The 14,987-nt window shown below is 47.2% G+C and overlaps 6 protein-coding genes across 6 annotated transcripts; 2 read left to right on the top strand and 4 right to left on the bottom strand.

Annotated features, from left to right (window-relative positions):
* Positions 1-309: 309 nt before the first annotated feature.
* Positions 310-1,749, top strand: BHQ10_009134 (uncharacterized protein; the record flags this gene model as incomplete). Its single annotated transcript, XM_040882017.1, has 4 exons — positions 310-517; positions 576-1,491; positions 1,543-1,652; positions 1,703-1,749. 4 exons carry the CDS (start codon positions 310-312, stop codon positions 1,747-1,749), a joined length of 1,281 nt encoding a protein of 426 aa, XP_040737636.1.
* A 1,090-nt stretch (positions 1,750-2,839) lies between these two features.
* On the top strand, positions 2,840-3,569 carry BHQ10_009133 (uncharacterized protein; the record flags this gene model as incomplete). The annotated part of the gene is made up of 4 exons (XM_040882016.1): positions 2,840-2,883; positions 3,043-3,088; positions 3,167-3,380; positions 3,430-3,569. The coding sequence occupies 4 exons, from the start codon at positions 2,840-2,842 to the stop codon at positions 3,567-3,569; spliced, it is 444 nt and encodes a 147-aa protein (XP_040737635.1).
* A 734-nt stretch (positions 3,570-4,303) lies between these two features.
* BHQ10_009132 (uncharacterized protein) lies at positions 4,304-6,495 on the bottom strand (the record flags this gene model as incomplete). Its single annotated transcript, XM_040882015.1, has 2 exons — positions 4,304-6,260; positions 6,320-6,495. The coding sequence occupies 2 exons, from the start codon at positions 6,493-6,495 to the stop codon at positions 4,304-4,306; spliced, it is 2,133 nt and encodes a 710-aa protein (XP_040737634.1).
* A 3,530-nt stretch (positions 6,496-10,025) lies between these two features.
* On the bottom strand, positions 10,026-10,819 carry BHQ10_009131 (uncharacterized protein; the record flags this gene model as incomplete). Its single annotated transcript, XM_040882014.1, has 2 exons — positions 10,026-10,502; positions 10,553-10,819. 2 exons carry the CDS (start codon positions 10,817-10,819, stop codon positions 10,026-10,028), a joined length of 744 nt encoding a protein of 247 aa, XP_040737633.1.
* Positions 10,820-11,665: 846 nt separating this feature from the next.
* On the bottom strand, positions 11,666-12,431 carry BHQ10_009130 (uncharacterized protein; the record flags this gene model as incomplete). Its single annotated transcript, XM_040882013.1, has 2 exons — positions 11,666-11,869; positions 11,946-12,431. 2 exons carry the CDS (start codon positions 12,429-12,431, stop codon positions 11,666-11,668), a joined length of 690 nt encoding a protein of 229 aa, XP_040737632.1.
* Positions 12,432-13,136: 705 nt separating this feature from the next.
* Positions 13,137-14,778, bottom strand: BHQ10_009129 (uncharacterized protein; the record flags this gene model as incomplete). Its single annotated transcript, XM_040882011.1, has 4 exons — positions 13,137-13,468; positions 13,521-13,732; positions 13,807-14,528; positions 14,590-14,778. 4 exons carry the CDS (start codon positions 14,776-14,778, stop codon positions 13,137-13,139), a joined length of 1,455 nt encoding a protein of 484 aa, XP_040737631.1.
* Positions 14,779-14,987: the final 209 nt, after the last annotated feature.

Raw genomic sequence — 14,987 nt, 5'->3', positions numbered from 1 at the left:
TGCCGGTTAACTTACTCTGCTGGAGATATTAGATAAGGATGCTCGTCGACTTTACTTCTTTGCTTTCTCACTTTCTGTTATTCAATTTTCGTTCACATTCTTTTGTTGACAGTGGCTAGCACTAGGTTGTTATGAGCGTGGCTGTGTGAGCTAATTATATCGCGCCTCAATTCCAGTTGCAGTCTGTTCAAATCGCCGTAAGCAATGACGTCGCGGCATCCCCTCACGCGATAGAATAGTTTTGAGTATCAGAGACAATAGCTAATATCTCTTCCCTGGACCAGATTCGCCGATCAATTGATATATACAATGAACAGCTCTCTTCTCCGCTCAGCCGCACGGCAGTTGCGAGCTTCAAACCTCGCTCACAATCAGGCCCGCCGATGGGCATCTTCAACCGCAACCTACAACTGGGAGGATCCTCTTGCTGCTTCTGAGCTTTTCACAGAGGAGGAATTGGCTATCCAGGATACTGCCAGGCAATACTGTCAGGAGCGGTTAATGCCGCGAGTACTTGGTACAATTTCTTTCTATTCTACTGAACATTGGAACCGTTGCTTATTTTTTGTTGGTAGAGGCCTACCGAAAAGAAGACTACGACCGCAAAATCCTCGAAGAAATGGGCGAAATCGGTCTCCTCGGCGCCTCAATCGAAGGCTATGATTGCGCCGGCGCAAGCACAGTCGCATCCGGCTTGATTACAAAGGAAGTTGAACGCGTGGACTCTGGATACCGATCAGGAATGTCAGTGCAAAGCTCACTCATCATGACCGGTATCCACGAATTCGGTACGCAAGAACAAAAGGATCGATTCCTGCCACAACTCGCCAAGGGGAAATTATTGGGTTGTTTCGGTTTGACGGAGCCGAATCATGGGTCTGACCCCGGTTCGATGGAGACCGTTGCTCGTGAACATCCTACAAAGAAGGGATTTTATAGTCTTTCGGGAGCAAAGACGTGGATTACCAATTCACCGATTTCTGATGTGTTATTGGTGTGGGCTAAGTTGGAGAGTACGGGGAAGATCAAGGGGTTCTTGATTGAGCGAAGCAAATGCCCTCCTGGAACCCTGGAGACTCCTGCCATCAAGAACAAGACTGCTTTACGTGCATCGATTACGGGCATGATTCAGATGGATAATTGCCCTGTCCCCGTAGAAAATATGTTGCCGGATATTGAAGGTCTGTCTGGACCTTTTACCTGCCTCAATAGTGCCCGTTTGGGTATTGCGTTTGGCGTCACTGGCGCATTGGAAGACTCAATCAGCCGAGCAAGAGAATACGCCTTGGACCGTAAGCAGTTCAAGGGCAACCCGTTGGCCAAATACCAGCTAGTCCAGAAGAAACTGGCTGATGCTTCTACGGATGCTGCTTTTGGCACTCTTGCCGCTATCCAAGTGGCTCGTCTCAAGGACGCAGGCAAATCTACGCCGGAGATGATATCGATGATCAAGAGGCAGAACTGTGATCGTGCGTTGGCCAACGCTCGCACGTAAGTTGACTCCTTATTTTTTCGGGCGTATTCAAACTGACCCTTTTTCAGTCTGCAAGAAATCTTCGGTGGCAATGCTACCAGCGATGAATACCATATAGGCCGCCACGTAGCCAACCTTTTTGTTACTCAAACATATGAGGGCCAGAGTGATATTCACGGTAGGACGCCCCAGTTCCTAGACATGGAACGATGCTGACATTGCATATAGCGCTCATTCTCGGCCGTGCGATGACCGGTATCCAGGCGTTTGTTTGATGCGTTTGCACCAAGGAGAAAGTTGTAGCAGGAGTTGGTTGCACATAGCAGGGCATAATTGTATATAAATTTCTGATATGTAAAAAGGTGCGGCATTGGATTTCCGTATAGTTGTTGTAGTGTATGTAATGTATCGTTATCTGTATCAAAAGGTTATCGTATTGCGGGGCAATCGATCACATTCTTCCGGCCAAACCGATATCTCTAGTCTCTCGTGCCGACAGTTGTATGAAGGATAACAAGAAGTAAGCATCTGACCAGACGTAGATCAACTGTGCCTTGCATGAAGATCTTATCAATATAATAAACTTCAACTTTTGGCTTACTAAATCGTTACTAAAAGTGAGCGAAAAAATGGGATGATTGTAGATCCACCGTCGTCATTGAGTGATCCGTGGTATGTATTCGTAACGAGGCTGTATGTAATTGGTACCTGCGACCGACGGCGCCACAGCCGCAAACTCTTGGGCTCAGAAGCGGGTGGCAAGCAGAGTTTTCTTTTCTTTCAGTATATATAATGATAGTGCTAGAAAAAAGCATGAAGAGAAAGATTAAATACACATGTCTGATATATCTATCAGATTGCACGTAACAGCTGTAAGTTACCAGGGTAACGGCGTACTAGAAGAGGGGTATTGATAAGGCGTCCATCGGGCGTATTGTAAGCAAACGCACAGCCGCGCGTAGAAAATGCCAGAATTGCGTGGTGAGTACCTTACGAGCGTAACGGTATTACAAATACAGATACAAATTCGGCGTTATTCCATCCCACACGGTCCACAAACGGCCTAGCGCGGCCTGACTAAGTCTGCGCCTTTCTTTCCTTTCCCTCTTGAGTCTGTCATCATTCATTCTCTCTCTCTTTCTTCCCTTCTCGTTCTGTCTGCCTCTACACACACGAGACCACGACTTTTGCTGCCTTCTATCTTTCAAGTGAGTTTATAATTATTTTACCTACCGGCCACGTACAAGATCGCTTCTTTCTCGATATTAAATCGATTTTTCTCTCTTGACGCCGATTACTAACCCCTCGCCATCGTCACAGAGTCCTCATCTCACTCAGCCCTCACACAACACATAACTAGTCGAAATGGCTTTGAAGCGCATCAACAAGGAACTCACTGATCTCGGACGGTATGTTTATTTTTGACATCCTATCGTCGTATTCTTGTCGTGTGTTGCGTGTCTCCCAGTGCGATAGCGGGGCATGCGATGTCACTGAATATCGGCAAACTCTACACTTTGCTTTTTAACGCTTTATCTTATATCTGGATGATGACTGACTTTTATAAGTGATCCGCCCTCTTCCTGTTCTGCCGGCCCTATTGGAGATGATTTGGTATGTGAACCCGATCTGTACCGTCAGGCTGATCGCCGTCAGACCCGCAATCGAAACCATACTGACTGATTTGGATAGTTCCACTGGCAAGCAACCATAATGGGTCCCAGCGACTCGCCATACTCTGGTGGTGTCTTCTTCCTAGCGATCCATTTCCCGACAGACTATCCCTTCAAGGCCCCCAAAGTCAACTTCACCACTCGCATATATCACCCCAACATCAACTCCAACGGTAGCATTTGTCTGGATATTTTGAGGGACCAATGGAGCCCTGCTCTTACAATCTCAAAGGGTTCGTTTATCTCTCTCTGTCGGTTGATATTTCCCTCTAACATACGCAGTTCTCCTGTCGATCTGCTCCATGCTCACAGACCCCAACCCCGACGACCCATTGGTGCCTGAGATTGCCCACGTTTACAAGACAGACCGTGCCCGGTACGACGCCACAGCTCGAGAATGGACGCGCAAATATGCAATTTAATCCGAAATGACACGATACTTTGCTTCTCTCGAAGATCGGAAAACCACTGCTTCATCGGTTCGCTCAAAAGTTCGGAACGATTGAATCGATCTCGTTAACGGCCTCGATTCGGTTTTCTAGTGGCCGATTATGCCTTTGTTTTTTTTCTGCTTTTTTGCGAAACAAAACAATGCGAAAACGACCATTAGAATTGCAGATCGGAGAATATGTAGTCTTGGCGTCCTTTTGTTGTGGTTCTTGGATCTTTCATCTTTTTATGGCTTCTCTTTTTTTCAAGCTCATTTCCCATATTTGCGTCGGGTCTGCTCTCTCTCATCCTGTTGTGCGTTGTTTCGTCTTGCGTGTGTTCTTTATGCAATCATCATGACATGACAAATTATCATTCATCATCGGCGGGATGTCGTTTCGATACTGGATATCAGAAATCAAGATTATCATTATTGATCGATATTTCTTTCGTAAGTAGACTTTGTCGAGTCTAGTGCAAGTGTTCATTATGTAGTTAAACAAGTCATAATCATATAATATAGGTAACAATTCTCAGATCCATCTCAACCGTCTCCACGCCAAATCAATCAATATAATGCATGCATGTATGTCATTAGTTTATCACGTCTGTCCTGTTGCTCCGCTCTACCACTCAAATATGTTTCTGTCGCTTTAATGTATCCAGATGGACCCAAAGGAACGCCAAAGAAAAAGGAGAAAAGAGATGAAAGAAAATGGTTGATGGATCAATAATGCCCACTCCTAACTGACCCCCCAGAATGACTCTTCTTCCCAGAACCGGAGCGCTCGCTTGTGCTAACCCTCGACGAGCCTCGATGCCCTCCATGACTATGGCTGTGGTGGCTATGGTGCGAGGAGTGGCGATGATTACTCGATACCTGACTGATACTATCGCTCGGTTTGAGGGGTTGATCGAATTTACTGCCAGAGTCTTCATCCTTTTCCCGTTTGGATGCGGACGACGGGGCTTGTGATTGGGATGAAGGACCGGATCTAGAGCGGTGCGAGCGTCCGGATGAGGACTTGTTTGTGTTGTCTTGGTGGTGGCTGTGGGAGGACACCCCGACTTGGCTTATACTATCTTCCGGTGTGATGTCCACCACGGCGTCGAGGAAGACGGTACTCGGGGCCGCGGATGCTGGCAGCGGGATCTCGTAGGCGTCTACTAGATCGCGGTCGCGTCTGAGGTCTTTGATTGTTGTTGCGCTGCTGCGTTTGGAGGTCTTTGTTGCTGATGTGTATGTTGACCCCGGCCGACTGTCTGGTAGCGCGACCTTGTGCGCTGCTGATGCTGATGTGCGGGTTGATGATGCGGTACTACCACCTCCTCTGGCGTCGATGAGGTCTTCTTCATGGCGGTGCGTTGAGTGTTTGCTACTCGACTTCATCGTCGCCGACGAACGATGCGAAGACGCAACCGATTTCGCGACTGGTTTGATCGTCGATATTGATGAAAAGTCACTTTCTGCTTCGCCGATGATGTGCCCTTGCTGTTGCTGCTGGCGCGTCTCAGCATAACTACTTATGAACGTGCTGGGATCACAGGGGTACGATTTTGATCGTACCTTCTCGGAACGCGATTGCGAATGCTGTGAGGTTGAGATGGTACTCATTCCATACTCGATTGCGCGGATGGGTAGGTCGCGGGTTGCGTATATGCTTCCGTTTGATGTGCGTCGTACACCACCGCTACTTCCACCGCCATTTATGGTGCTGGATTCTTGAGAATAGATTGATCGAGCGACGGATCCCTCGGTTATGGGTGGATAGTATTCGGTCTCTTCGTAGATGGTGTCCGCGCGCGGAGATTTGCTTTTTGGTGCTGTCGAGCGTGTATATGCTGATATTGCGTCGTTGGCTGTATAGACGCTGCGCGCTGCTTGAGATGGGGCGAGGACGGTAGGAGGAGCCTCAAGAGCGCGGTAGACGGGTTGCTGCTGTTGTTGCTCTTGGTAGCCTGGTGCAGGGCCGAGCATGGGCATCAGCATGGGAAGAGACATGGACATTTGGTGGGGTTGTTGCTGGAGGCGCTGTTGTGGTTGTTGTTGCTGCGGTGGTAACGGTTGCTGAATGTATTGAGATGGAGCCGGCGCAGGAACAGGCGCAGATGACTGAGGCGGCGAGGACGAATTCGAAGACGAGTCACCCTTGATCATGGCATATGCCAGCGCAGCGCCAGCCGTAGCTCCAAGCAGAGTTCCGATAATCGTTTTTGCGGATATACTATTATCACTACTCTGTTGCGCCGGAGCATACGCCTGCTGTTGCTGATAAGCAGGTGCCTGCTGATCCAACATCTTCACCCTTGACGGTGGAATATTCTCAATCGCAGCCTGCACCGCTCTATCCTCCGTCGTCCTCACGGACCTCGCTCTCGAGACGACAGATCCATTCTTGATCGTCTGCAGCGCCGATGGGCCCCTTGTCGTCGTCCGCTCCGATCTCGCCACTGAGCCCGTCTCACTTTTCGTGGTGCTGCTGGCAGGATCAGGCCGGTAAACAGCCTCGATACTATTACCATCAAAATCGACAACAGCAGCGCTAAAATACCCCGTTTCGGTGTCACGGCATTTGGGCTCTCCGTGGATTGTGCCGCCTGCTTTGAGGGCAGAGATGAAGAATGTATTTACGGCTTCTTTACTGGGGGCTGGGAAGGCGATGTGTGCTGCGCCTGCTGGTGTTCTTCATCACCATATAGTGTTAGCAATGTAGTGTGAGGGTCGAGGGGGGAAAAGACCTACCCAGGCTGCTCCTGCGCGAGCCAGAAATCAGCGGGTTCATCGGCCTTAGAGCCGAAACCGATGTATTCGTCATGACGGCCGATGAATTTGTAGCCGAGGGGCTGCAGACATGACAGAAAGAAGGATGTGGACGTTGGGAGGTGGGAAACTGTCAATGTGAGGTGGGAGAGGGGCATGTTGATTGTACAGATAATGACGAAATGGAATGTGAAAGACAAAGGAGTGTTGAAAAGATGCTGTAAAGAAGAATTATAAGTATTAGAAAACAGAAAGTAAGTTAATATTTGTATCGAATGGGTAGGTAGGTATTAATGAACAATCGGAGTTGGGAGATAGGCCAAGAAAAGAAGGGTCTATCTATACTGCAAATGTACTCTATTAATCTACAAATAACCAGTTACTAACCATTATCACCCAGTAAACCTAGTATAATTAGTGGGCAAGAACGACTATCTAGGTAATTCTACCTAATCCTCACTAGCCAGACCCTTGGTCCGAAGAACAGCAACGTACTTGATAACGTAGCTCCATAGTTGGCAGGACCCGTGTATAGTTACTTTTCTCTAAGCGTGACAAGTATGGCATAATCAGGTACACCGTGTGTACTATGTACTTACTCAGTTAGTACCTTGGGCCTAGTGAGTAAAGGCTAATAAGTGAAGCGATGCGTGGACAAACCAGATCGATTCATACCGGAAGGTAGTATGAGAGTATCCACGTGAAACCCAACCAACACAACTTCAAGTCTAAATAAGAAGGTACGGAGGAGAATGTCAAAAGAAGGCGCGAGTAGGACAAAAAATGGGGCGAAACTGGCTATCTTTTAAGGAATAACGAAATAATTAGTTTGCTAGAATAAAAGGTCCAGACCCGTGCTTCCTCTCGCGTACAACTTCTGCGAGTGAGGTTCGTAGATGTATCTAAGCAAAATAGGAAATCCAAGATGTGATCAGAATCAGGGCGAAAGTCGGAACAAAGAGAGCGTTTCAGACGAAGAGGAATAATTAGACGAAAGCAGAAAATGTAACTGCTGATAGGCTGCCCTTCTTCTTCTATTCTGCCCTTCTGAGGCGGTTCGTGTCTGGTTATGGATTAGGGCTTCTGCATGCACGAGATCCATCCAAAGTCTCGAGCAGTAGTCACGGTCGACCACTATTGGCGAGATGATTTGGGCATTCGTGCTGTAGTCGGGTCACGCTTCATCCTGGCCAATTATTTTGTTGACTTACCTAAATGCATGACATACGTACTAAATAACTTGTTACAACTTACCTGATCGTGTGTCAGATGTCTCCAATCGTTCGGTGACAAGTCCATTTTCACCCCACTGTGTATACTCTTCGTGGATACTCTCAATCAACTAGCATGATCGTGTCGATAAGTATCACGATACGAACGCCTAACTGTCACCTTGTAGACTACCTGTAATCATTTACAAGCCTTACAAATGATTAGCATCGGGTACGCGGGCCGTACCGTCCGGACGAACAGCGAAGCGACAAAGGGTATCGCCAGTCTCACCTCTTAATTCGTTTGTAGAATATCCTCCGTGTTCAATCTTCTGACATATGCTAATCAACAATTAGTTGATCGCAATAATCGCAAGTGATGCTGACCGACTTGCCCCAAAATTGATTTGGTGGTGGAAGATCCACTTCCATTCGGGAGAGTTTCCTCACCGCAAAAACGTCCCCTCTGTTAATAAAAAGCAAGTGGTTCATGACTGCCCAATCCCTCCGGAATCCAGACTCCAGTTCCACTATTTCCAATGCTATGGGGACAAAATGACACGTCAAAGGCCATACCGATTCTCTGTGAATACCGCAAGTATAAAGAGGTGGTTGGACCAATGGAAGTTCAAGTTGAGGTCTTTATTTGATTCGTTGTTTGGCAAAAATGCTCCGAAGGAACGCTCTTCGATACTCAAACAAATTCGCAGTATGAAGGTCACGAGCTATCTTTCGACACCGTTCAAATTGTTGGCTTAAGTGTCTGAATCAGCTACGCTATCATCCTCGGAATCTCGAACATCAAGCCATGGGTGCTCATAAATCTCTGTTTCGCATGCTTAAATTCCATCGGCGCGAAACCAACTGAATATGCCTCGTATTGCATGTTCCAACAGTTGCTCAGATGAATGATCAGCACCATTGTATTCTAAGATTAAAGGTCGCGACGGCATCTTTTCAACTGCTTCAGTAATATTGGCGATATCTGCGAGAAGAATCGTAGCAAACCTCGGGTCATTCAATTCCTCGCCATCAATAGTATGACCCCAATGCCAATAAATGTACTTGATGGCATGTTCATCCCGCAATGGCTGTGTAGTTGCACTTTGAGAACCGCGTCCTCCATACGAGTTTCTCCAAATGGTTTCCAGACTCCGGAAGGTTCGCGGGCAAATCTGTTATCGCCTGTAATGAAAAGTAGTCGACCTTCATCTTTAGGCTTTATCTCATCTCCTTTGCCAGTATTCTTTCCTTCGACAATAATAGGCTTGAGAGTAATGTATAACTGTACCGTATCCATCCACGCAGCGGCATGATACTCAATCTCCATCAAACCGATCCGAATCTCAAACCAACGTCGACTCCGCAACGCCCATGGTGACTGCACAACAGACTGTCCTTCATAAATTGCACTTGCGACGGCGAAGAAGTACCCAATAATGATTTCAGAGGCGAGCTCTTCGGCTCAAGATGATGATGAATGCCAGTCGAAGTTGTCCATGACGAGTATCCGTCAAGATACAACCGCTCTTCTCCATCGTGCAAAGACTCGGTGTACTGTAGACATAATTGATCTGTTTCGAAACCTAGACCATAGGCCAAAATTGAAGATGTGTGCGTGATGAGTGGCTGCAAGTCAAAGCATGGTGACGGTAGAGAAGGTGTGATTTTAATGCGTTGAGATGAGATGTCCAGGTCTCAATGCTTCCATGTGGGATCTAGGCGAATGCATCTTTAAAAGGGGGGACGGCGTCCCACATTGATATGATCGTCAACTGGTGTATATAGGATAGGGTGCATGTGTAGGCGGAAAAGCAGGGGGAGGATATACCGACAAGAAGAGGAAGGAGGAAACCCGCAGTCCTCACATGTCTACCTTTCTATCCAGGCACATCGTTCTACATTGTACGATAGAGCGATTAGATAGTCAAGTTTTGATATTCATCATTAAACAAATATATACATTCAATTCATGGTCAAATCCCATATCAAGTCTTCCATCGGTCACGGTGCCTAACTCGTCTGATCAGTAGGCCGGGTTTCGTCGATGTTATTAGCATAGAGCAAAATGGCTCGCTCGTAAGTCTCTACCTCGAGTGTTGTGTTTCGATCGCGTCAAAGCAATTATTTGACAGACGACTCTAGAGGCTTGCTATAGACCTGGCCACGTTTTGGTTGTAAAAACAGATCAGATCACACCGCAAAGAAAACCTCGACAGCAAAGTCACACAGAAAGGGCCATATAAGAAAGAGCTGAGATGTTGTTATCAGAGCTCTCGCCTTACAACTGGCGTCTTTCTGGACAGAATAACAAAATTCCAGTGGCAGAAAAGAAATACTGGCCGAAAAGTTGATCAAAATCCAGATCCGATAGCAGGGAGAAGAAGAACAATTGATAGACAGGCCGTAACTGAGCTTGCGGTTAGCGACTGGATAATCCTTAAGCCTGTTACCTTGGACATATAGCGACCGATCGACTAGATAATATCCCAGACATCTTCAGCGGCGTGGCAGAACTTGCTGCAAGCGACACTGGCACTGAGACTGTAATTGCTAATAGCAATCGCTTCATCCTTAAATTCATCGGCAAAGTCATCGCGACCCTTGGCCATGGCTCCGACAAAGACGCAAATGCTCTCCTTAGGGCCAAGGGAGCTGATATATTCGTTGACTCGGACGACGGGCGCTTCGAAACTCAGAGTGACCTTGCGGCAGTTGGGCGGTAGATGGTCCGTGATAGGGTTCTTAATGACTTTGAGTAGTTTCTCTTGTGAGTTGGTGGAGCGAATGGACAGTCGATGTAGCAGCTGTACCATCAAACCGGCGAATCGTTTAAATGTACGAGGAATTCGCACAGTCGGGCTGACTTCGATGAGAACGCCTTTGGCGGTGTGGATGTAGATTTGGAGCAGGCCGGCTTTGTTGATGGGTGAATCGAGGAGGGTAAGCAGACACTACACTTGTCAGTCTCTTTCTATCATTTCACACCTACAAAGAAACGTACCTGATGAGTGATATCAGGACGAGCATCGCTAATATCTCGATTCATCTTGCGCATCACACCAATATGCTCATCACTGTTGAGAAGCGAGTATTTTTCCTCGCGACCGTTGCGGCCGCCATGTGAAGATCGATATGTTTCGAGACTGGCATTCGATAAGACGACGATCAAACGTCTTGTATCTTTATCGCCAGGCGCAACCGGGACATGCTGCTCGGCGACGAGCTGGGGCAGCTCTGGAGGAGGACAAGACTGGGTCCCTGCATCCATAGTGATCAGTAACTTGACGAGGACCTGATGTGTTGAAGCATCCAAGATCCGATGGTGAATTAACAGAAAAAAAGAAAAGAAATTTTTATAGCGCCATGCAAGGAAGTAGCTTGGAAGATTGATGCGCAGGTGTTTGATGCGAGGTTGAGGGGTAAGGCAGAAAGGAAGGAAACGGTCAAATGGGAGAAGAAAAAAGAAGATTGACAGCCAGCGTGGAGCTGCAGGCGCCAATTCTTCTCCAGAGTGTTGCAATGTTCAACGCCAGGGCAAGGCACTTACTAGGCCGCTTTCTCTTACCGCCGTCTTCTGCGCCACTGTTGCTGGAGGCTGACATGGTTGCTATCCGATATGTTTGCGAATAATGCTGTCGCTGCGCGGTTGATTTGATGTTTTCTGATTAATTCAATGTGGAGAGACAGAAATTTTGCCGGATCCGAGAGATAGTCGAACTTAATTGCTGGATATCACGCGAGCTCAATCCACGCCAGACCTTTTTTTTTTCGATGCTCACAAAGAGACTGAGGATGGGATAGACAGAGGATAGAGCTGAAGGCGAGGATTGAGAGTGAATATATAAGACCAAGAGGGAAGGAGCTGAGCAGCCATGCACAGAAGGAGGCAGAAGGGGAAGCAACGGTGGGGGCGGGCTATACAGCACGTGATTGGCTGGGTCTCCGTTAGTCAGCCGATACTCCGTGTTATCGGACATTCCGGTTATTGATTGATCCTCTTCTTTCGACATGGTCTAATTGCGATACTATTTACTATGTATGTGACATCACGAGCATAGCTTATTCGGAGCATCAATACAGACTGGCATATGACCACAAACATCTGAAAGCTGGCTCATCGGTTGATTCTTGCTATTGTACGTTTGACAACATCGTCCTCATCCCACACGCATGTAACACTTTTCTCGGCCACAACGGCACTGGCCCATTTCCAAAAGTTTGGCGCCTTCGTCTGTAGGGACTCGAGTAAGAAACGTGGCAAGATTTGCTCGTGATTGGGCAATGCAAGGACGCGAAGAAGAAATGATCCCGTTTGAACCTGTGGATGGTTTGTGTTAGCAAGCTATTGTAACTCTGGGCTAGTTAAGCAAAAAACAAGGGATGAGTAGTAGTACCTCTACCAGCGTGAGACGCTTCGATCCCCCAAAGTACGGCTCAGCATCTTCCAGAAGAGCTTCAACCTCTTTCACAATAGCATCAACATACTGATTCGCTGCTGCTGCGGTCTCTTCAGCCGTTTTGGAATAAACAGCCTTGTCAAAAAACACATGAACCTTGTTGAAATACGTCTCCACAAAGAATTCAGAATCGTAACGTTGTCTAGCGCCATCTAACTCGGAACTGGATTTGAGTAGATGCGTGGGATGATGGGAGTCGACAAGGAATTTTGTTATTAGTGCGGATTCGGTCAGTACCTGGCCATTGTAGACCAGGGCTGGAACGAGTCCTCGTGGGTTGATAGCGAGGTATTCTGGAGTGCGCGGAATGGTGATGTCCACGATCACGGTCTCGAATTCGAGCTCGAGTTCGCGGAGGGCGATTTGCGCTCGGTGCGCAAAGGGGCAGTGGTGAGCTGTGTAGAGAGTGATTTTGGGCGCCATTATACCAGATCAGAGTCAGCGATCTTTTGATGTGTGATGATTTCAGACCATATTCAGAAATCTTTAGTAGTGCTTCAAGATATACGAACTGCTAGAAACTGATAGCCCGGGCTCGTTGAATTATTCCTACTCTAGTTTTGATATCGGAAATTCCCGATCTTCGACTCCGACGAAGAAGTCTTTGGCGGGATTTCTCCTATCTTGAATTCGGCTGTCCGATAAAGAACAGAAAAGCTTACACAATATTCACGACCTCGTAATATAGTATATCTGATTCATATCTTTCGTCCTACAAGGCTCAGCTATCGGCAACTAGCGACGGAGTAGTATCATTGATCTCTACCGTGACTCAATTTTAGACTTTTATTTGAGTGATATTTCAAGCCTCTAAACTTTCGTCTAAACTGTTATCGTGCCGGATTTTCATCATTCAGTTACGCACCTTGGAAGAGTTTGCCGTCAGCGACACGGAACGAAGGCTTCCCCTGGCTGACTGAGGAGTGTGTCAGATAACGAATGAAGTCATACTCCTCAAGGCGCAAAGAATAGAAAGTGCTATATGAAATGGATTACCTAAGTTTACTTTTACAGAAGAAGCATTCATAAATATCATAGTCTGATCGCCTATCTGAAGCCGCTGCTATAGAAAATAGTCATTTCGAAATCCGCCATCAAGAGTCCGGCTTGTTCATATTCGCAACCGCGTTATAGAATGTACATAGAATCTAAACTCCTATCCCCCTCAAGACCATTGGTAGTAGCTCCATCAGCGATCATTTTTTCCTTTTTCGCATTTCTGCGTTTGAGTAGCAACCAACAACCACCGTACAAGAACGCTGCAACGACCGTCAACCCAGCAGAAATGGCATTGCCCTGAATGTATCGAGGGCCTTGCTGATCAGGGTAGAGCTGTGAGGATACCAAGGCTGATATGTTGGCAATGGAATAGGCTACGGGCATACCAATGGCTCGTTTGTCGTCTGGCGATAGATTGGTGGCGATCCAGGTTACGGCCAGAGTTGAAATCGGGAAGAGGCCTTCAAAATGACTGTTAGCACTGTAATAAAGGATCGAAAATATCGTACTTACCCAGAACGAGAATAAACATCCCAGCGTAGCCGGCATGAGCATTGGGAGTACCGACACAAACAAGATATCCAATGGCAACTGGTACGCAGCTTCCGATAATGAATGCTGCGCGCTTCTTCATCTTGTCTGAAAAGTAAACCTGGATCACAAGAGATATAGCGCCGAGGACATAGACGGGAATGGTCATGTAGTTGACCGAAAGGGAAGCGTATCTAGATTGAAAGATGAGTCAGCGAACTGAGTCGAAGATTGAACTACTGTATATTTTCAGTCTGGTATCACTTACCCAAGACCAGCGAGAATAGTAGGCAGGAAAACGCCGAATCCATTAATCGCAACAGAAGACGTAAAGAAAGCGATACCGAGAAGGTAGACAAAGGGATCAGTAAGAGCAATCTTGATCCACTTCCGATCGAATTTCTCATCTCCTCTATGAATCATGTCGCGCTGCTTTTTTAGGCGCATGATTTCTTTCTCTTCTGGGTTCAAAAACCATGCTGTTTCAGCCGAGGATGGAAGGAAGAACAAGCCGATACCGCCAACGACCACAGTGATGCAGAACTCGACGATAAACAGCCATCTCCAGGCGGCGAGTCCACGCCTGTCGCCCATGAGCTGGATAGCGTATGCAAAGAGGCCTCCAAAAGCGCCAGAGATACATGCAGAAAGATTTGTTGTCATGATACGCTTTCCTGCCTCTCCGCGGGGGTAGATAGTGGTGAAAAGATACGCGAATCCCTGCGCAAGACCAGCTTCGCATGCATTAAGTAGCATGCGAACAATGATTGCCTGTGCATAGTTTTGGATAAAGGCGGTTCCAAGAGTACAGATACTCCATGAAAGGAGAGAAACGCCGAGCGCTTTATTGGCTCCAAAGCGCCTGACTGCCAGCACCCATGGGAGTTCGAATAGTATAGTGCAGACGCTTGAAAGAGTGTTGATATTGCCGAACTGGCCACCCACAAGCCCAAGGTCGGTGTCGAAGCCGAATACAACCGCATTCCCAAGCTAACGTTATCGTCAGCGAGTCATGGAGATCTTCAGAACAATAAAACAGCAGAACACTCACATTATTTCGATCCAAGGTTGAAAGGACAAGAAACACCACGGAAACTGGCAAGACATATTTATCGAATTTCCTCATCACCGCAGCCTCTTTGGCAGGACCAATGTAGATCTCAGTAATTGTGCCATGTGCCTCGGGCTCGACACTGCTATCTGTAGTCATGACCACTGGAGGCTTCTCCGGTGCGTCCATTGTGCTTGTTCGGATTTATGGCAATAGAATTTATTTTAATTTTGTAGTTATTCACACAAGACAAGACCGTCCAATCTGGCGACCATGAAGCCGTCTCTACTCAGGTTAATATACCCCTTGGCGCAGCACGTCCACCCATGTGAGTAGTAAGGAGAACGCCTGACGACATGATTGAGTTCAAACGAGCTTGATAAGACTTATTGATGTCG

This window comes from Talaromyces amestolkiae (assembly GCF_001896365.1).
Source record: "Talaromyces amestolkiae strain CIB chromosome Unknown scaffold22.1, whole genome shotgun sequence".
NCBI classification, from domain to species: domain Eukaryota; kingdom Fungi; phylum Ascomycota; class Eurotiomycetes; order Eurotiales; family Trichocomaceae; genus Talaromyces; species Talaromyces amestolkiae.
The sequence above is the reverse complement of the archived record's forward strand: the minus strand, read 5'-3'. Positions and strand labels throughout refer to the sequence as shown.